General features: G+C 42.5%; 1 protein-coding gene across 1 annotated transcript; it reads right to left on the bottom strand.

Moving 5' to 3' along the window:
- Window positions 1-2,584: 2,584 nt before the first annotated feature.
- Window positions 2,585-22,868, bottom strand: DCTN5 (dynactin subunit 5). Its single transcript, XM_082714817.1, has 6 exons — window positions 22,693-22,868; window positions 21,212-21,280; window positions 14,203-14,321; window positions 10,681-10,792; window positions 7,010-7,112; window positions 2,585-3,970 (listed from the first exon to the last, which is right to left on the bottom strand). Exons 1-6 carry the CDS (start codon window positions 22,738-22,740, stop codon window positions 3,873-3,875), a joined length of 549 nt encoding a protein of 182 aa, XP_082570943.1. The 5' UTR covers window positions 22,741-22,868; the 3' UTR covers window positions 2,585-3,872.
- Between the last annotated feature and the right edge of the window lie 30 nt (window positions 22,869-22,898).

Below are 22,898 nucleotides of genomic sequence, written 5' to 3'. Positions count from 1 at the left end.
GATATAGAAAACAGGGGCACCTGCGTGGCTCAGTCAGTTAAGCATCTGCCTTTAGCTCAGGTCATGATCCCAGGGCCCTGGGAACGAGCCCCTCTTCAGGTTCCTTGCTCAGCCGGGAACCTGCTTCTCCCTCTCCCTCTGCCTGCCACTCCCCATTTGTACTCTCTCTTTCAGTCAAATAAATAAATAAAGTCTTTAAAAATAATAAATAAATAAATAAAATCTTAAAAAGATATAGACGATAAAGAGCTATATATGGGGTTTACGATAAAGAGCTATATATGGGGTTTAAATCTCTGGAATTGTTGTTCCTGTAATGGTAACATTATTACCTACAGAGTGCTAGGAGCTCTCTTTGATGTTTACACATAGTAGCTCATTTAATTCGAACCAATTCTGTTGGGGCACTATTGTATTCCCTTTGCACAGTTTAGGACACAAAGCAGAGAGATTAAGTAACTTGTCCAAGTTACTTACTGCACTGCCTCTCAAGCTAGTCTTTTCCATGATTCCTTGTGCAAGCCAATAAAACCCCTTTCTTACTTAAATTGGCTCAAGCTGGATTTCTGACACTTGTAACAAAGCAGTCTAACTGGAATTTTGTCTAATCCAGCTTCTAGATTTCTCTATAGAGTGCCAACCATATGGTACGGAATTTTAAGACACTATTTCTTGACTGCAAGCAAGATAATTCTCCCATGAAACCTGCTCTGATTAGCTTCTTAAACCACAACTGCAGTTTAACAACAGGGCACACTGCAAGGGGACAGTCTTCTCAGAAGGAACTGTCTGTGGCAGACACTGTTGGATAATTCATCCAATATCCACTCCCAACTCCCTTTCCCTTGCCTGCCTGAAAAAGCAAAATACTTTCTCAGTTTTCTGTAAAGTGAGGGTTGGCCAGATGATACAATCCGGGGCAATGAAAGGTATTGTAGCGGGGAGGAATTCCAGCATAGTGATTAAAACTATGGCCTGGGGGCACCTGGGTGGCTCGTTGGGTTAAGCTTCTGTCTTCAGCTCAGGTCATGATCTCAGGATCCTGGGAGCCTGCTTCCCCCTCTCTCTCTGCCTGTCTCTCCGCCTACTTGTGATCTCTCTGTCAAATAAATAAATAAAATCTTTAAAAACAAAAAACTACAGGCCGTAGGGGCACCTAGCTGGCTCAATCGTTTAAGCATTTGCCTTTGGCGAAGGTCACAACCCCAGGGTCCTAGGATAGAGTCCTGAGTCAGGCTCCTTGCTCAGAGGTGAGTCTGCTTCTTCCTCTTCCTCTGCCCCTCCCCCTGTTTGTGCTCTCTCAAATAAAATAAAATAATATGAAGAAAATAAAATCTTTAATAGTATGGGCTCTAGAACTAGAATGCTTTGACTCACTATCATATTAGGTGTATAAATTTGGGCACTTTACTTAACCTCCTGTTACTTGAGGACAGTAAGTGTATCTACTTTATGGTGGTTGTATTAAAAAGTTAATAAATGTACAGAACTCATAAGAGTAACTGCTACTTGGTAAACACTCTATAAATATTAGCAACTGCTATTTTTGTCACCTGTATGTGCCAAATATGGAACATCTCTAAGGCGTATCATTAAGTAAAAGCAGCAAGCCGAAAACAGCACATCCACTGTGTACTCGCATTTGTATGCAAAGAGAGGCTAAGGTACACGGATCTATATGCTCGTGCCTGCAGACTGTCTCTTGTAGGACATACCCAAAACTATTCAGTAGCTGCTTCTGGGAAGTAGAACATGGAACTGGGATTCTGGATTGGGAAATTCTACTTCACTGCATGTCACCTTTTTACTAACTAGATTGGACTTTTGCAATCATGTACTTGAGTTACTACTTAAGGCTTTTAAAATCACGTCTAGGAGGCTTTAAACAATCCCACCTTTTCTTAATTTCCATTGTTCACAACAAAATAGGCAGTCAAAAAAAAATGATATGTCAATTACATCTCAAGCTGGAAAGGATAAACTGAAAAGGAAAATGAACAGTCAGTTGCATGGTGGTCAGTTTCTTTTTAGAGGTATTCAAACATAGGCTGGACGGCATTCTGTCAGATGTGCTCTGGAATATCTCACTAGCTAATGAGAGGTTAGCTTAGACAGCATCAAAGCTCTGTCAGTTCCAACATTTGTCTTTATGGTGGCACAAAAGGAGAAGGGAACTGGGGAAGATGCCAGGAAATGACCCCAAACCTCCCCCACAAAACAAAACAAAAACGCTGCAACCATCACAGACTACTGATATCAGGGCACACAGCAGATGTGCTCCAAGGACAAGCTTAGTCTCATCTTACCAGGGCAGAGCTGAATCGCATGGCGATGCTGCCAGACAGACATTGGTATGTCTCCTGGGTCAGCCACTCCGTCCCTGTAGGGACTGGACCAACTTATCTAAGATCTTTGAGTTTTCTCTCACCTCTAAAATGGGAATAACATCCCATCTCCTCGGTTGGCATGAAGCATAAGCAGACTAGTGAATGTGAAATCTATAGCAGGGCACCAGGCATGCAGGGAAGCAGCCGAGGAAGTGAGGTAGCCATCACGGAGGAGGAGAGGGATCACTTTCAAATGATTTGTTTCACATATCAATCTTTTAATGCATTAAAAAAAAAAGACAAACTGGAAAACAGTTTTACATTGACCTAGAGGAGATCATCACATATAGCCATTTTAACAAACCCCACAACCACACATTAAGTCCAGACAGCTCCTGCTAGATCCTAACCTTCAAGGCTGAACCGTCTTATTCTGTTCACAGCAGAATCAAAGCATTAAGCAAAGCCAAGGTTCTCAGACCTTTCCTTCTAAATCTTCCTTTTAGACCAAGAGGTCAGAGCAGAACCAGGCAGGGTTGTGTTATTATTCATGAGATGGCTAATAACAATACTGGTAAATTCATTTACTTCTTAGAGCTCTGTGCCCACAGAATGATTTAAGAGGCCACCGTGTATATATGTGATTGGGTCTAGGTAGAGATATTTTGGTCTGAACTGTGAGGTTTATGGCAAATAGAGTGGATGAATGACTCTAGGCCATAGGACAACTGTCACAAATGCTACGTCTTCAAGGAAATAAGGCATATGCTGTTGCCTCCAAATATTGTGAGGCAAGTAGTGACTACCAGACTAGTCCATTCATATAGCAGACTCCTACCTGGGTCTTTGCAAAAATAAAATCTCGTTGCTGAGGGCCCCCCTTTTAGTGAAAGCCAAAGGCCCTAGAACAGAATGCCAGAAAGTCTTTTATTAATTACTCTGGTCTAAAAAGACACTTAAGGTCATTTCAGGAAGAATAAAAATGTTAACTACCCCTCCCTTCAAGTTTTAGTAGCCAATAGGAATCTGGGCTCTGAAAAGTCACGAACACTTTCCCCCTCCCTGCAAGACCGTGGGCAACTGTGGCAGCTCAGGAAAAGTGAGAGCGAACCATGTGAGCAGTCTTTACTGTGGGCAGCTAATGGCCATGAGCAGAAGAACAGCTCACAGCCACCACACTGGGACAGTGCTCTGCTCTGTGGGCCTGTTTTGGCAGAATCCCGTCATCCACAGGACCAAGGGGTGGGAGTGTTGGGAACAGATGATTCTGTGTTCCACAGATAATGGCATGAAGGAACCGTTAATAGATAAGGTTTAAGCACAGCATTTGGACACAACTCCTTTAGACATTCTGTTATTGAAGTCTTAAGAGCTTAGAACCTGGAAGGATTGAGAAATTCTAAAGAATTAAACAAAACCAGACAAACAGAAAAAGAAGGTGAAAGGTATCAAAGACACAAGAGCTCTTTGTAGATGCTGGCTGGCTCACTTTGTCCCCAAGTTCATCTTAGAGCTCACATGAATTTGAGACATGAGGCAGAGACATTAGACCTGTGTCAAGGGCAAAAACTTCTGGTAGTAGCTCTTCGTGACGTCAATCATCAGCTCCTGGGTACATTCTGGGAGCTCCCCTGAAAACAGTCCTGGGAAAAGAAAGACCTGGTCAACCAACTGGAGCCGAGGGAGGCCAGCAGCTCTGATTTCTGTTTAAACCCCTCTAGGGCCCTTTTCTTTACTCATGAGTATCTAAATTCTAGGTCTTCCAGCTTCAATGCTAGCAGAATATTTCCACTGACCATCTCTTCAAGATGATATTTTGTTGTGGGGGGGAGACAAATAATGCAAACCCCCCGAATGGATAAATACCTTCCAGGTAAAAGAGGTTCAGACATTATTGCATGAGCTGAAGAGTTAAGGCATCCCGACTACATGGGAGGTTGTTCCAGACAAGGATTTGTCCATCCCCTGGATTCTGATGTGACAAGCCCAGGTGAGCACTCTCTGAGGTAAGAAACTGCTCTGTTGTTCATACAACGAAGCTGAATCCAATCCCCAAACCTGCTACATACAAAAAAATTGTGGATGGGAGTAGAACAGAAATATCCTACCAAAAGACAAAAAACTGTATTTAAGGATTTCAGGGAAAGAGGCACTCTCACCCACTATGGATAAAAGCATACGTTTGTACCACTATTTGGAAGAACAACTCTGGAAAATCTAGCAAAACTTTTAAAGGTTCATACCCTGTGATCTGATAACCCAACTTCTAAGAATTTGCCTTACAAATAACCTTGCCCAAGTGAACAATATATGTATAAGAATATCTAATAGTGAAAAGCCAGGTACAATGTGTAACGGTCCATTATTCCAGGAAACCAGTCAGTTACATACGGTATATTTATGTAGTGAAAACCATACAACCATGAAAAGGAATGAGGGGAATCTACATACTGACAAGAAAAGATCCCCAAGATACACGGTTAAAGCAAATTTCCAAACAGAATAGAAAGTGTGAATCTGTTTATACAGGTGTGAACAGTATAACCCGTTATATACAAAAGTACACACATATACACAGATACGTACACACCTGTGCATTAATACACATACAAAGCAAACACATACACTTGCATATACATATATATATCATATATATATATATATGGAGAAAATAGCAGGCAGGACAGAAAAAAGGTCTAAAGAATACAGAATCCTCCAAGGTACCTTTTATAAATGTGCAGTCTGTGTTAGATTTGCAAACATGTTTGGTATGCACAGTATTTAATCTTTTTAAAAAGCTAGCAGCCAACATTTAAAAATTCAGAGATACCATGTAGATATGCAGATTTTTAGCTCCTCATGAACTATCAGAAATTCTTAAAATGTTAGCTCTGTACTCTTGGCTAGCCATCATAGACTGTCATTTCAATCACGTCTGTCTGACTCCTACAGGCAGTTTTGGCTTTTTGGTTCCTGACCCAGATTCTTTCCGTATGGTTTGCCTTTCATTTTATTCCACTACTCAGTGGAGCCCTCAAAAATGTGCCAGTTGTCCTACAATTTTAGGTCTCTTTATTAAAGAGAGAGATTGCCAACAGCAGTATCTAGATGGTTAACTTTTGTTTGTCAAACTATAAAAATGAACATGGGAAGTACCTTGCCACAGCACAGAAAGTACTGGACTCTAAATAAGGGGTCTTAAGAACTAATCAACCTCAAACAACCTCTGACCTTGTGGACAACTCAATTTCTCTAGGCCTCAGTTTCCCCATCTACATCATCTCTAGGGTCTCATGCAGCCTGAATCCTCCATCAGAACCTCCAAACAGTGCTTACTTGGATTTCAAATACCAAGTGGTGTGTCTCCCTGTCTTGGCCATCAATGCCCAAAGACCACTGCTGGTTCTAAGGACCCTGAATAAGTTAAAAGAGATTAAGATATTACTCTGCTAATAGACTTCTCACCTCAGAAGGTAAGACTGTCTGACAATCAACCGAAAACAACCAATGGGGCTTTCTGATCTGAGCATGCTAAGAACGATGATACTTTCTCACAGTGGGAACCCAATCTAGGGAGAATCACTCAGCAAGGCTCTCCTTCCTCCGCTGCAAATGCAGAGGTACATGGAACAGCAGAACGGCCCATTTCCTCCCCAAGGAATCTGAATGGATGATTTTGCACATCTTTGAAACCCACAGTCAATGATCTGAGTGATGAGTTTTTTAATTGGAAAAGCAACTAAACCACCAAGGGGTACATCTCATATATTGTCAAATCTCTCACTACATTGCATCTCCCATCTGTGAATCCCTGGTGTGCCTCTGTCCACGCTGCATGAGTTCAATCATGTAAAACCATACACAGAAGAGACGAGACTGCCTTGGGGTAGGGGTGGGGGACATGAGGTTTTCTTCTTCTTTCTTCTTTCTTTTCCTTTCTTCTTCTTTCCGCTTTACTGTGTTTTCCAAGTTTTCTAGGAGGAGGGTATATCACTTTTGTTTGCTCACATGCTTGGCCATTGGGAACTCTGAGCTCACAAGGGCTTTACCTGAGGGCATTCTGTCAGCCAAATTAGAAAGGGGATGTATTTGCTTCTCTTGGGTGTCCCAGAGGTATCGTTGGTCTTAGACCATGTTTTATGTTAACTCTTCAGTTTGGGCATTCCTGGGTAGTGTGGGAAGTATAAGTTCAAGACCTCAAACAACATGAAGCCATTGTTAGAATTCTCTGGAATATTTTTTCTTTTTCCATCCAGAGCCCAGACCAAGAAAAGCTTGCTTCTTTGTACTTTTCCTGTGCTGGTGGCAGGTTGACTCTAGATCAACTTTTATTGAGAGATCACCCTTCAAAAGGATCTCTCTGCCTTTCAAGGCTTTTTCTCTCATCCCAACAGGAGTATCAAACCCTAAACCACTCTATTTATTAAAAAGATGCATAAGCCTAACCAGGCTTATACTGTGGGTTTAGTCTCCTCTTTGCTTCTGACCCTTGAAATTTCCTTGTGAACCCAACTGCACATTTAAAAAGATACTGGTTATATTTTTAGATAGCATTTCTAGGTAATCTCTAGCAGGAAACTTTTTAAATTAGCCAAATCAATACATTGTCAGAGATAAAAACTGCATGCGTTACTTTCGTGATGGAAAATGAGTCTGCTTTCATAATCAACACCCAAGCTTACCTGGGCAGCCGGAGAAGACAGTGAATGGTGGCACCACAGTTTCTGGGGGTAATACTGTGTTGTCAAGAATTTTGCAGCAGTCTTTCAACACACATCGGCGCCCCTGAAATTAAAATCTTGTCACTAGGAAATAGAGCAGGAAATGCTCAAGTAGAAGTTGCTTGGTCTGCTGCATGGAATGCTATTTTATATTTTCTCCATTCATGATACCATACAATATATAGGGCCAAGAGGTTTGGCCACAATTCCCTACTTCAGGTAGCACATGACAAGCAGGAGGAGGTAGGGGTATGAGTGTGTGCATGTGCTCGCGTGTGTGCATGAACTTGGAAAAGGGACAGTTCAGGTTATCTTAGATATTACAGACTGAAATTCAGTTTCCCAAGAGTTGTACCATTTTCTGTCTTTTTTCTTAAATTTAGTGGACACCTACTTTTTTGTTTGTCCAACATTTGATCACCTTTCTTCTGGTAACAGAACCCGTATTGTCCTTGGTAACACCCCTCTGCCCCTGACAGTCCCCTATCCTAACCCCAAACCCCAAGCCTGGCTTCAAGGACTGTTTTATGGAATGAGCCAAATCAGTCTGATGAATCACAATATTAAGGCTTCTGCTGGCGCTACTGGGAAAAGAAGCTCTTTCCATCGGGGTTTCTAGAGGACAGGACAGACATTTGGACCAGCTGTCTTGTTTCCACGAGGGAAGAAACTGCCTGAGAGCTTCCCAGAGGAAAGTGGGAAAGAGAAGGAGACTCATTCTCATGATATCAATTGAACCCCTAAAGCCACGTGTGTACACAATTAGGATCTACTTTTTACTCTTGGTTCATATTAGCCATAGTTTGTTTTGAAGGTTTAGGTCAAGCCTTATGCTTGACTTTATCCACTGCAGAATTGAAAAGTGGCAACTTTTCAATTCTGCATCACCCACGGCATTTTGAGGGCAAGAAATAAGGTCTGGAAGATACATCTGTTTCCTGGTTTAAGGGAAAGGGGAGGTTTCTTCTATAAATAGATTAAAGTGATTCAGACTACCTGCTGAGTATGTGAAAGTTTCAGTCTTCACTGACTACATTGACATCACCAGGGCCTGTGCATTCACTTGGTTCTGGTCAGAGGATCTGATAAAACATACCTGGCTGACAATGTGGAATCCCCAACAATATCAGGAGAATGCTAACCTGTCTAGATCTGAGATTTTATCAAAGAATATGACAGATACTTTGATTTGGTTGTATTAAAATTTTCCTAATCATTAATAAATACCCAAATGTATGTATTTCCAGGAATGTCTAAGTAGATTGTTAAATGAATGTTTTAGAAAGCTTATACCTTGAAGGTCTAAAATTTTTAAGTGACTAAGCTGTCTCTGGCAAGGTGGATAATAGCCTTGGCGATACTTGGCACTATCCGTAGCTCAGAAACAAGTTAGAACTGCAGCTCTCCACTCATTCTTGGAAAGTTCCCTCCCATGAGTTACCTGCTAGTGGCAATTCCCAAAATACAGCAGGTGGCCAGCTCCCCCGGTGACTCCCAAATTAACTCAAAGATGTCCTATGACACCTAGGCTCCTAATAATTCCAATTAAGCACATGGGGCACTGGGTAGAAAGAAGCTGAATGTGCTGCGTGAGGCATGACCCATTCACACAGAGGGCTCTGTAGACAAAGGGCCCTGGAAAAGAAGAGCAGTGTGAACAAAACTTCCTCCGTGTACCATCAGCCACCACCCAGCCTGGAGGCACCTGCTGCATCCACTAGTTAGCCACTCTGCCCACTCAGGCAAATGATGTTCAATCAGCTTCCAGAGCATTCTGGGAAAACTGATCAATTAAACAGCAGCAGCAGTCAGAACGTGGGTACTTCTTAGGAATGAGTGTATTGGCAATAGATGAGGAGGCGAAAAGCTGAAACTGCTCCTTTATTCTTTCCTGGAGGACTTTCCCAGGAGGAATAAAAAACTCCATGTTACCAGTATTATGGCTACCTGCATCTCCTGATAGAAGTTACTCTACATCCTTGAGCCTTGGGCTCCTCCTCTGGGAAACAGAACATAAAATCAAACCTGCCCGGATGCTGTGAGGATTAGACACAATGAACGTAAAACTCACAGCACAGTCCCAGTCCCATGAAGATTGTCTGGAAGGCTTTTTCTGCAGGCACCTGGGCAACTCTGATGGACACCTATAACTTCACACATCTGAACAGCAGTTGGATGACCAAATGGGTACAGTTACAAGGGTCTGTGGGTCATGGGGACAGCTGGACTCTAAAAGAGTCCCTGCTAGCTCTGAGATTCTAGAGCTCTAAAAGGATCTTTCTCCTGAGATTACTTGAGAATTTGTAAAAGGCTCAGAAAATAGGTACTGCCAATACCTAACAGTGACAATGTCTGAAATGATGTATCAGAAAGTGGCACAAAAAAGCAGAGCACGGGACAAGAAGACTAGAACTCCCTAAGCACTGGGAAGAGCATTTGGATTTTAACATTTCAGACATTTAGCTCTGGGGATAAAGGACAGGGCTAACACAGTAGGCTACTATGAACATGTCATCACTCTGCAGAAGAGAATGTCAGAAAAATCCAGCTGTGGCTTAGAAAGCCAGCTTTTGTCACACAGAATGAGCAGACAGAATGGGTTTCACGATTTTCCCTCTTTCTTCAACATCATGCCAAACAAAAGACCCTTTGTTTCTAACACATACGAAGGGACTCCTCTGGAGGAGAATACTTGGTAAAACACCACTTCCCTTAATTCTGAGTAACAGGTCAGATTGGGATGTTTTCCACAGCAACGTGGCCCTCCATTGCACGGTCCATCTTTGCTGTGCTCTTGTGGCTTGTAGAATGTGACTGCATGGTTTCTGCAAGTATTTTATACTTGGATATTATCCAGAACATGGAACTGCCTCTGTACTATTGGGAACAACCATTTAAGTCCTTGGCTTTTCCTAGAAGCTAGGATTTGGGTATAAATTCAAAATATAGGAAACATTTTCCCTAAACCTTAAGGCAGTTCAGCTCTGGTCATTCTCACCCAGGATGTTCTCATAAATCCCAACTGAAATCAAGCTCTTCGTCAATGAAATACTAAGAAATCCCATTTCATAAAGCCTTGGGCAGATGAAATGAGGAGGGGCCAAGGCTCCTGAACACTGCATGTCCAAATGTCCACTGAACAAGGGCCCACTTGTACCCTGCACACCCATCACCCTGAACTACTTGCAGTTCCCTTAATGTCATGCCCCTTGTCCCCCCACTAGACTGTACGATCCTGGAGGTAAAGCAACAGGTAGGCCATAGGGCAGGCATGGCTATTCATACTGCCTGGGTTCAAAGCCCAGCTTTCCACTTCATAGCCCTGTCAAATCCCTAATTTTTAAGGTCTTCAGGCGTATCGCCCAGGGATAGTATCAATTAGCTACCACCCTTAGATGGTTATAAGGGTCAAATGAAATAATCAAAGGGAAGAGTTTAACATCATAGAGAAGAAGTTAGATAAGATTTAGCCATGGTTATTAATGCCTAGAAACCTTCAAATCCATTAATAATTCCAGTAGACCAGAAACTACTTCTACCCTGCTTGGCCACAGAAGCAGAGGCCCACTGATGTGAGGGATGGAGCTGGAGGAGCAGGGAGGCTGTTTAGCCAGCCAAGACACCATACTCACAATCACACAGTTCTTGCCAACGTGAACGTAAGAGCCAATCTGAGCTGCGTTGACCACACAATCTTCCTCAATAAAGACATGGTCCCCGATATGTAAAGGAAAGAATGCAACGCTAGAGAAGGAAAAGAAGATGAACAACAACAAAAAAAGGTCAAGGTGATTTGCTTTCGGTCAAGGTTTACAGAATTGCTGATCATACTCTCAATTTCATCATCTTGTCTTAATAAGAATGCTCCTAGCAAGGAAGGAATCCTCAGGCTAAGAGAATTCTATAATGTTGGAGATAAATGTGATTACTAGCTCAAAATCAGAAATATTGGACCAGGCAGTGTACTAGGAAACAGGAAGACCGAAGTGGCAAGACCTTCCAAGCTAAAAGAGCTGGCACCAAATGAATTAATGTTTTGCTCATTCCTGCCTCCTTGGAAAAGCTCATAGGTCAAATATTCGGTAATCTGCCCAAGATGTTGTAGGGGACTGACATCAGTTCCTGGGATATATTTTCTACTATTTAACATTCCAAAAATTTGTATATTCACTGATTTTACTGAGTGCATTTGCCAGGCTCTATGCTAAAAATTGGAAATAGAACGGCAAGCAAAAACGACACTGTCCAGCCCATAAGGAGACAGCAATCAAGAAAAGAAAGATTAAACAAATGATTATATAAGTAGTTAGTTACAACTATGATAAGTACTACAGAGTAAAAAGTACCAAGTTATAAGCAGAGACTTTACCTAGATTAGAAGTTTGATAAAAGTTTAATTTTTTTTAAGATTTTATTTATTTATTTGACAGACAGAGATCACAAGTAGGCAGAGAGGCAGACAGAAAGAGAGAGGAAGGGAAGCAGGCTCCCTGCTGAGCAGAGAGCCCAATGCAGGGCTCGATCCCAGGACCCCAGGATCATGACCTGAGTCAAAGGCAGAGGCTTTAAACCACTAAGCCACCCAAGCACCCCCAAAGTTTAATTTTAAGTGACATTTTTTTTTAATTTTTTTTTAAAGATTTTATTTATTTGTTAGAGAGAGAGAGATATACAGAGCGCAAGCACAGGCAGACAGAGTGGCAGGCTAGAGGCTAGAGGGAGAAGCAGGCTCCCTGCCGAGCAAGGAGCCCGATGTGGGACTCGATCCCAGGACGCTGGGATCATGACCTGAGCTGAAGGCAGCCGCTTAACCAACTGAGCCACCCAGGCGTCCCTTAAGTGACATTTAAGGGGCATCTGGGTGGCTCAGTCGGTTAAGCACCTGACTTTAGCCCAGGTTATGATCTCAGAGTCCTAGGATCAAGCCTCATGTTGGGCTCTGCACTCTGTGGGGAGTCTGACTCCTGTCTCCCTCTCCCTCTGCCCATCCCCATGCTCATCTGCCCTCTCTCTCTCTCAAATGAATAAATCTTTAAAAGAAAAAGTGGGATGCCTTGGTGGCTCAGTTGGTTGGACGACTGCCTTCGGCTCAGGTCATGATCCCAGAGTCCTGGGATCGAGTCCCGCATCGGGCTCCCAGCTCCACGGGGAGTCTGCTTCTCTCTCTGACCTTCTCCTTGCTCATGTACTCTCTCACTGTCTCTCTCTCAAATAAATAAATAAAATCTTTTAAAAAATAATAATAATAATAAAAGAAAAAGTGACATTTAAGCCAAGACATGAAGGATGAGTAGGAGTCAGTAGGCTTTCTCCAGACTTCTGACATCACTGCAATTCTCCATGATTCCTCAAATGTCATTGACAGTGGTTCGACGATCAGATTTGCAAGTAACTTCAGTACTTTGGGACAGAAAATATTTGGACTAGATCTAAAATAAAGTAGCTGGATGCTCACTGGCTCTATCTAGTCCTGTGCTCTGTTTTGTCAGGAATATTTTGTCAGAGAGGATACCTGTCCTCCCTGGACCTATAGCTTATTTAAATTTTCCTTAATCCATTTGTATTTTTGATCTGGGACCTTCATGTGACAATGAATTCCTCGATCTTATCAGTCTATAGCAGCACTGTCAGCACCTAAATTTTAAATTAAAAAATTCCAAACTTGATATTATTATCTGGTTCTACGATCTATTATCTGGTTCTTGTATAGAGCTATGTGAGGTGGGGGCAGGGGAATCCATACTCACTTGCTGTTACTGTGTTGCTATTTACACTTTTGTATTCCTGTATTTCCCATGACTATTCCTAATTACACAACCTACCATTCACCAATAAAACCCCTATTTATTCTCGGTGCTATCCTGAGACCATAGCCAGCACAGTAATGCTGCTATCAGAAGGGGGAGCCAACGACTCGGGCAGAGAACCTGTCACAGTGTGGAACCACAAAAGCCCAGTGCAAGGATTTCTCATTTCCCCCAGCAGCCTTCTGAGCTAAAGAGCAAATGTTTTCACGTGAATGATTTGCCCTGACTGCCTGCTCCCATTCCCGTATGTAATGGAAAGCCTGAGAATTGACATTCTGAGACATGCAGGACGATTCCTGTGTACTTCACTCCTTGGTAGTACAGTCTGAGTTGGTCGCTCTTTCTGTTTCTTCCCAACCCTTCCTAACCTAACCCTACCACATTATAGAATCACAGTCTATAGTAGTCATCTCTGTATGTAAGTGTTTCTACTACAAGGTTTTTGAGAACTTTGAGGCAGGAATGCCATTTCATCCATCTTTATGTACCTACCTTATACTCTAGTGACTGACATAAGAAAGCACTCAATCAGTGCTTACTGAGTTACTCAGTGAAATGCAGATGGTGCCATAGGTAGGAGCCAGGAGGGAAAAGAGGGAGAGGTAGAAACAACATCAACAAAAAAATACCAGCACATCAGGCATAGTCGACAGTTTTCCTGCCCTGACCATGACCTTCCCTGGATAATCCTAATTACCATTGAGAGAACAATGGGCCTGACTTGCCTCTGCCCTTCTGGTCAAAACTGTTCAGACCAGGCGTGGGCACTTAACTCCAGCTGAGCCAATCAGATTCCCTCTGCCAAGATTCTGGAAATAAGACCTAAAATCTTTGGCTGGTATCTGTTGAAGCCAGATGGAGAACTGATATAAATAATGGGCTGAGGCAGAATGGTTGGCTCCATGAGAACAGGGGGAAGATGAAGTCAGCATGAAAGAGAGGAGAGGGAAGCAGAAGTGCAGAGACAGAGACCAACAAGAAACAACATAATCTTGGTGATAGAGCGACAGACAGACAGTTGTCTTGATTCTGGCTAGCTGTTCAAGTGTAAGTTCTAGTCCCTATGAGGCCTGGCCCCTTTTCCTACCCTTTTATTACATAAATATGCCTGCATCTCTTCATCAGAACCCCCTCTGCCTTTGCCAATTCAAGTGGATTCTGTTTCTGGCAACCAACCAACAACCAGACTAAGACAACCACCACCAGAGCCGTGTTCATTACAGTGAATTCCTCCTCAGTGACCCAAACAATAGCACAGACCCACCCCTTACACAACTCAACACTTGGAATGCACCACCCGTAGCAGCGTCTTGCACACAACTGAAATTAGGTAAGTAAATTACATACCCTTTGCTGAATTTCTTGAATGGTGGCCTTATGACACTCCGACTTTTCACAACACAATGACGTCCAACTCTTACATTTGCCAGATCCCCTCGGATAATACAGTCATTCATCACAATGGTCTACAAAATAAAGCACATTTTAAAAAGCAACCAACATAGCCTGAAATACAACAAAAAAAGAGTAGGTAAGAAGACACTGAAGTTATGCTATGATCTACTGAGTCACATGTTCTCTCAAAAGGGATAACTTTAAGATAATGAAACCCACCCTCATAACACTGACTCAGTTGAAGATGTTCCCAGCATATCATCAGCTTTGCCCTTAATATCCCATAAACAGGACTTGTTGAATAAACAGATCTTTACTAAGAATGCCTTAGTTGGCCTAGTTTACTCACCTGCTCAGATTTACTTGGTTCTACCTGCCCTTAAACCTTGGCGGCTTGCTAAATGAGAATCCAGGCTGCGCCTATCTTTGTCCAATCTCCCAACACTACTATCTCCAACTTCATGCTCCTAGAGATAGACCTATTGAGCTCCTGGTTCTTCTCCCAAATTCTGGACTCAGATGAAGTGCTACATTGTGGGGTATGATATCCAGATGCCCCAAAGATTGCCTAGATAGGCTGCAGGGTGAATAACTTAACTCAGAAGTTTGGGGGAATTAATACCCCATACTTGGTAAATAGGCATTCTGGAAATGTCTTGAATAAATGGGGTAAAAAAAAAAAAAAGTGCACATGGCTGAGAAAAGTAAGCTGGGACTAGGCCTTATGAGGCATTATGTATGCTTAGGTTTTTTCCCTAGAGGATATAAGGAATCAAAGTTTTTAAGCAGAGGATTAACAGACTGAATTTTTATTTTAGAAGTATTAATCTGAAAACTGTCTACAGTGAATGGAGGGGGCAGGTAAGACTAGAGGGAAAGTGACACTCTAGATGACTACAGTGGATCAAGGTAAAATGAGAGAATGGGCCTTCTCTGTAATAGTTGTACATGAAGAAAAGAGAAATAGAAAGTAGAGGAATCTGCTCAAGCCTCAGATCTACTAACTAAGAGGAAAGAGAGGGGCAGAGAGACCACATTCAATAACCATGTAAGTAGAATTGGTCAAATAAAAGTTTGAAAATTCTACAGAACAATGAGCCAGTTTCTTCAACATATACGCAGCATGGGGAGAAAAATGAGCTGGGGGAAAAGAACTGTTATAGATTTGAAGGGTCCTAAGAGATATATCAACCAGATGCAATGTGCACTTGACCTTGTTTGGATCCTGATTTGAATAAACCAACTGTAAAAAGACATTGTAAGATACTAGAAAGATTAGACAAGAACTCAGGATTATATGATACTAGGGAACTACCGGTTTCTTAAAAAATCTATCATGATAAGGGTGCTCTACTCATTTTTTAAAATCTTCTTTTTTTTAAGATTTTATTTATTTAACAGAAAGAGACACAGTGAGAGAGGGAACACAAGCAGGGGGAGTGGGAAAGAGAGAAGAAGGCTTTCCGCCAAGCAGGGAGCCCAATGTGGGGCTCAATCCCAGGACTCTGAGATCATGACCTGAGACGAAGGCAGCCGTTTAACAGCTGAGTCACCCTGGCGCCCCTAAAATCTTTAAATCTCAGTGATATATACTAAGTATTAATGTGTGAAATAATACAGTGTTTGAAATTTGCTTTAAAATATTCCAACTCCCTGCCCTCTCCCTGGTCAAAATAGGTATGGGTTTGTGGGGCAGGTACAGAGATGAAACAAGGATGTCAGAATATTACTAACTGCAGAAGCTGGTGAATGAGCATATGGAGTTTCATTATACGTTCTCTCTACTTTGGTACATGTCTTAAAAGTTGCATAATAGGGCCTGGGTAGCTCAGTGGGTTAAAGCCTCTGCCTTCAGCTCAGGTCATGATCCCAGGGTCCTGGGATCGAGTCCCGCATCTGGCTCTCTGCTCAGCAGGGAGCCTGCTTCTCCCCACCTCTGTCTGCCTGCCTCTCTGCCTACTTGTGATCTGTGTCAAATAAATAAATAAAATCTTTTTTTTAAAGTTGCATAATAATACCAATGTATATAAAACACGGACAAATCTCAAAAACCTTTAGTGAAAGAAGGCTGACAACAATGAGTACATGATTCCCATCATAGGCAACTCCAGAAAATGCAAACGTAATCTCTACTAGTGTTATACCAGTGGTCATCTGGGGCCAAGGATATTAGGAAGACTGACTGCAGAAGGGTCCAAGGAAATGAGGGTGATGGAAATATTTTATATCTTAATTGTGGTAGTGGATACATAGCTGTAAACATCAGTCAAAACTCGTCAAACTGCAGGGCACTTAGGAGGCTCGGTTGGTTAAGCATCTGCCTTCAGCTTGGACCATGGTCCTGGGGTCCTGGGATCAAGCCCCAAATCAAGCTCCCTGCTCAGTGGGGAGTCTGTTTCTCTCTCTCCCTCTGTCCCTATCCCCTGCTTGTGCTCTCTCTCCCTTGTTCACTTGCTATCTCTCAAATAAATAAATCTTAAAAAAAAAAAAAAAAAAAAAAACCTTGGGGCGCCTGGGTGGCTCAGTGGGTTAAAGCCTCTGCCTTTGGCTCAGGTCAGGGTCCGGGATTGAGCCGAGAGTCAGCTCTCTGCTCGGCGGGGAGCCTGCTTCCCCTCTCTCTCTGCCTGCCTCTTTGCCTGCTTGTAATCTCTGTCAAATAAATAAATAAAATCTTTAAAAAAAATAAAAATATTTAAAAAATAAACTCATCAACCTGCACACTTAAAATGGGTACACTTCATTGTATGTAAATTATGTATCAATAAAGATAACTTTTAAAATGTTCCACTGTAGGGGCAGCTGGGTGGTTCGGTTGGTTAAGCATCTGCCTTCGGCTCAGGTCATGATCTCGGGGTCATGGAATCAAGCCCCACACTGGGCTCCCTGCTCAGTTGGGTGTCTGTCTGCTTGTCCCTCTCCCTGCCTCATGCTCTCTCTTGCTCTCTCTCTCTCAAATAAATGAAATCTTTAAAACAAATATTCCACTATAAAATGTTAATAATGGAAAAAAAGGGGAAGAGAATCTATATGATCTGGTCATTGTTTAGATATTGGGGAAAGAGAGAAAGAGAGTCCAGGGTGAAAGTCTAGAATAGGGTGAGCAATTCTGGGGACTGAACTGGATGACAAATTCAGTTGTGCAATGTTATTTGAGGTATCTGTGGGATAACCAACTGGCAGTTATAACGGAAGGCCTGGGGCCCAGGACAGAAGATCAGGGTAGAGATGAAGATGGAGAACACCTCAAATACGGGTAAATTTAGATATGTCACTAGTCTGAACACCAGGCTCTGAGAAATTACTAAAACTGAAGTGCGCTCATACTTCGAAAAGTTTACCAATCTCACCTGCAAATATGTTCAGTCTATAAAACCTCTACCAGTAAAAAGACCATTTCTCATCAGCTGTTGATTTAAAGCACTATAGTGCCTGCTGGTTTTTAAAAACAGTCTACTTCAAGTTTACAGAGATATCTGTTTCTAGTATGTACTCTTTCATCTGAAATCCTTCATTTACTTTAATCATTGTTTTCTGTTTATGCTTCCATCTACAATCAGAGGAAATGACTTCCTTTTCTTTGGAAGAAAGCAGAATACCCAGAAGTTCTGAGTATTTGGTAATGGTTGTTTTTATTATACTGTGTTTTAAACAAAGATAGCAAATAAAGAAAATCCATAGAAGTCCCTTAGGCAGGGGCACCTCAGTGGGTTAAGCCTCTGCCTTCGGCTCAGGTCATGATCCCAGGGTCCTGGGATTGAGCCCCACATCGGCTCTCTGCTCAGCAGGGAGCCTGCTTCCCTTCCTCTCTCTCTGCCTGCCTCTCTGCCTACTTGTGATCTCTGTCTGTCAAATAGATAAATGAAAAATCTTTGAAAAACAAAAAGTCCCTTAGGCAGCCTAAATTACACTCCCATTTGGAGAAGCAAACACAGAAAACATAAGTAATGGGTATCACAGGAGGTCAGAGATTTAATGTGAGCGACTCAAATCCTGGTTTCCTGTCTCATAAAGAGTGGAGCTGAAGATGAGAAGTCAGATTCACAACAGAGGCAGCAGGATGATAAAACGAAAGTGAGTGCTTATATATAAGGACCTCCCAGGGAAGAAAATGGTAGTAGAGCAGAGTTCACTGAACTCGACAAAGGATGAGGCAGAGGTGGCAGCTGGAGGTCTAAGAACTGCACCCAGAAACCTGTTTTGTTTGGCTCATGCAGCCTGTTTCTTCATTTAGATTTAGTACTATTATTTGAATAGCGGGACATTTTGCACTAAAAAATATCCAGACTTCCAGTCTCTTTTGAGAAAATATAGGCCTATATTCCCACATGGCAACAATCAGTTTGAGTTTGGCTAGGACATGTATGCGTCAACTGACCAGGCCCCACCACTCCCTGTTGTTGGCACCCAGTCTTCCTTACTCATTTGACCCCTGCCCATCCCTATAGGCACTGTGACACCTGATATAAGGGTTTAGGAAAATAGAAATCTCACCGTTCTATAAGGGACAAAATGAAAAACTGGGAACAAAATAACCAATAGGAGAGGGGATAAATGTAACCGTATACAGTAGTGAAAATGCACAAACCACAGTGAATCACAGAAGCAGGATTGAGAACAGTGGTCCTTATTAAGTGTGATAGGAGTTTCCTACTGTGGTTATAGTAATAAGTGAATGTAAAAAAAGTAATGAACAGAAAGCCAAGTGGGACGCCTGGGTGGCTCAGTGGGTTGAGTCTCTGCCTTCGGCTCAGGTCATGATCCCAGGGTCCTGGGATCGAGCCCCACATTGCTGAGCAGAGAGCCTGCTTCCTCCTTTCTCTCTGCCTGCCTCTCTGCCTACTTGTGATCTCCATTTGTCAAATAAATAAAATATTAAAAAAAAAAAAAAACAGCAAGTAAAGCTAAAGTATATATGTGTATAATTTACATGGATGTTAACATGTATATATGTATTAGTTTACATCCTACAACATGGATGAACTTTGAAAACATTATGGTAAGTGAAATAAGCCACACAAAAAAGGACAAGTCTTATAGATCTAGATTAGGCAAGTTCACAGAGACAGGAAGTGGACCGAGGTTATTAGTGACTAGGCCCCATGTTGGGGGCAGGAGTGGGGAAGATGGGGAGGAAAGAGGGAGTAATTCCTAAATGAGTATAGAGTTTCTGTCCAGGTGGTGATAGTTTTAGATATGATAGTGGTGATGATTGCACAATGGTTGTAAATAGAATATATTTTTTTAAGTAGGCTCCACACCCAGCATGGAGCCCAGTGCAGAACTTGAACTCATGACCCTGAGATCTAGACCTGAGCTGAGATCAAGAGTAGAATGCTCAACCAAATGAGCTACCCAGGCACCCCAATTTTAAATATAATTAACACCAGTGGATTGTACACTTAAAGACAAAGTGGCAAATTTTGTCACATGTATTTTATCTCAATTTAATAAACAAATGTTTAGGGGCGCCTGGGTGGCTCAGTGGGTTAAGCCGCTGCCTTCGGCTCAGGTCATGATCTCAGGGTCCTGGGATCGAGTCCCGCGTGGGGCTCTCTGCTCAGCGGGGAGCCTGCTTCCTCCTCTCTCTCTCTCTGCCTGCCTCTCTGCCTACTTGTGATCTCTCTGTCAAAAAATAAAATCTTTAAAAAAAAAAAAAATAAAAAATAAACAAATGTTTATTAGAAAATGTTTATTAGAAAATGTACTGAAATTGCCTAAGGGATTTTTTAAAAACTCCACAATTTGCTAATGTGTCAGATTGGGATTAACGGAATTATCTAATTCCGTGCAGGAACAGTGTGTCTCTAAATACTAGTTATACTTCATTATTGAACTATACTTCTTTCTATTAAATCTCATGTTATGATGAGCTAATGGAGACAGTAATTGTGTCTCTACTGAAAAAATTTATGATTGCTTGATTATAGTGAGATTCTCTTCTCTTTTACTTCAGAGATATAATATTTCAAAGACAAATGGTAGGAAAAACAGTGGACTTCAGTGTTTGTCACGTTCAAATATATCTTGATATTTTCTCTGGTTCTGATATGTCCTAATATTATTCCCATGTTTATACTCATCTCTCTGCTACTTCAATTTATTCAGATTACAAATTCTCAGCCTATCATATTCCATTTTTCAAAGCTGTTTCATAGTTTAGTGTCTTTCCCAATTCTCTCTCCTTAAATTTTATTTGTTTGACACAGAAAGAGAAAGTGCGCAAGCAGGGAGAGAGGCAGAGGAGACGGAGAGAAGCAGACTCCTGGCTAAACAGGGAGTACAACTTGGGGCTTGATCCCAGGACCCGAGATCACAGCTTGAGCTGAAGGCAGACACTCAACCGACTGAGACACCCAGGTGCCCCACCCATTCTCAAATTAATTTTAAGAGTTTCAGGGCACCTGGGTGGCTCAGTGGATTAAGCCTCTGCCTTCAGCTCAGGTCATGATCTCAGGGTTCTTGGATTGAGCCCTGCATCAGGCTTTCTGCTCAGCGGGGAGCCTGCTTCCGTCCTTCTCTCTCTGCCTGCCTCTCTGCCTACTTGTGATCTCTGTCTGTCAAATAAATAAATAAAATATTTTTAAAAAAGAGTTTCAGTTAATGTTGAATCATTATTACTAAACAATTATATCATTATACTTTATAGTTTCTACACTTAAGTGTTTCGGTGCCTATTTATGTTTGTGTCTGATAGTTTAGGGCACACTACAACACTTCATAATAATTTCAGTTCTGGGTGCCATGGTATATCATTCCTGGCATAAAGGGGAAAAGGTTTTCTGTTGCCTCCTTTTATTGAGTCTTTTTTGTATTCAATGCAATTTGGAGAATGAAAAGAAGAGAAATTTTAAATGTACAGCAATAAGTGGGAGATGTGGTAACATATTATCTGCCCTCCTAATGCGATAATTAGTGGAAAGAAAGCCAAGGCAGGCATCCTGGAACTGGCTTTGTCCCTTACCTTGCCATTGAGAACGATGTTCTGACTTCCGCACAATACCGACTGGCGACTAACTTTGTTTCCAGATGCCTGAAAGCAAAGAGCAGAAAATGGGGATGCGCAAACTGAGTGCGTTCTGGGCCACAGGTTTCCACCAAAAAAAGCTGCTACTGGAGAGGAATGGACTTTCAGTGGGCCGAAGTTCCCTGATATCCTGAGTACGGCATATTAAAGCAGGGATGGATCAGGAAACTAGGGATGCCAAGAAGGGAATCCAGAATTTGGACGTGGTGGGTCTAGAGCCTGATAACGTCAGAGAGAGGGGATTCAGGTTTCAGTTCTATACTCGTAGCCCTAAATCCAGGATCACGACTTAACCGAAATCAGAGTTGCAAGAATTCATAGCAACGCTGACTGAGCACTTACCCTCCTTGGAGCAATTTACACACATCATGTATTGACTAGAAAGGACCTAACCGTGTTTCAGCGTACAGTAATAAATTAGGACACGTTAGTTAAAAAAAAAAAAAAAAAAAAAAAACCTTCGGAGGGTTGCCTGGGTGGCTCCGTGGGTTAAGCCTCTATCTTCATGTCAGGTCATGATCCCAGGGCCCTGGGATCCAGCCCCGCATCAGACTCTTTGCTCAGCAGGGGAGACTGCTTCCTCCTCTCTCTCTCTGCCTACTTGTGATCTCTGTCAAATAAATAAATAAAAATCTTAAAAAAAAAAAAAAAAAAAAAGCAAGCAGGGGCGCCTGGGTGGCTCAGTGGTTTGGGCTGCTACCTTCGGCTTAGGTCATGATCTCAGGGTCCTGGGATCGAGCCCCACATCCGGCTCCCTGCTCCGCAGGAAGCCTGCTTCCCTCTCTCTCTCTCTGCCTGCCTCTCTGCCTACTTGTGATCTCTGTCTGTCAAATAAATAAATAAAATCTTAAAAAAAAAAAAAAAAATCTTACAAAAAAAAAAAAAAAAAGCAGGGGCGCCTGGGTGGCTCAGTGGGTTGAGGCCTCTGCCTTCGGCTCGGGTCACAGTCCCGGAGTCCTGGGATCGAGCCCCGCGTCGGGCTCTCTGCTCAGCGGGGAGCCTGCTTCCCCCCTCTCTCTGCCTGCCTCTCTGCCTGCCTGTGGTCTCTGTCTGTCAAATAAATAAAATCTTTAAAAAGACAAAAAAAAAAACCCACAAAAAAACAAAAAACAAAGGGTTTTGTTAAAAAACAAAAACAAAAACCTTCTGAAAGCCCCGAAGCCTGGAGTTCTTGATATTAAGGTGGATGAGACTTGTCCTGCTTTCTGGAAGGCATTTTATCTTTAGGAAATAAGGAATAAGTTAAAAAAAAAAAAGCCTAAACCTGCCATGCAAGGAATAAATAACAAAGCCGGGCCATTCACTAAGTGACTGTAGGTAATCTCGGGACCCGGGGTGCGGCAGGGACAGGATGGAGACACCAGCTTCGGAGGGACGCAGGCTCGGAAAAGGAAGGGCAGAGGTCTAAACACGCGTACCGTCTCGATGTACTCGGACTTGTTGTAAAGCAGCTCGCCCAACTCCATGACCACCAACTTCCCGCAGCCTCACTCCTGTCAAAGCCTGTCAGCGGGTCAGTCTGACTGGAATGCGGGCGACTTCCGGCCGCTCCTCCACTTCCGCTCTGGGCGTCCTCGGCTCTGATCCGCAGCTCGGCTCTCCGCTAGGTGGCCCCGCTCCATTA

The sequence above is a fragment of the Mustela nivalis genome, assembly GCF_964662115.1.
Source record: "Mustela nivalis genome assembly, chromosome: 19".
NCBI lineage: Eukaryota > Metazoa > Chordata > Mammalia > Carnivora > Mustelidae > Mustela > Mustela nivalis.
Note: the sequence above shows the minus strand (reverse complement) of the source record. Positions and strands in the feature narration are given on the sequence as shown.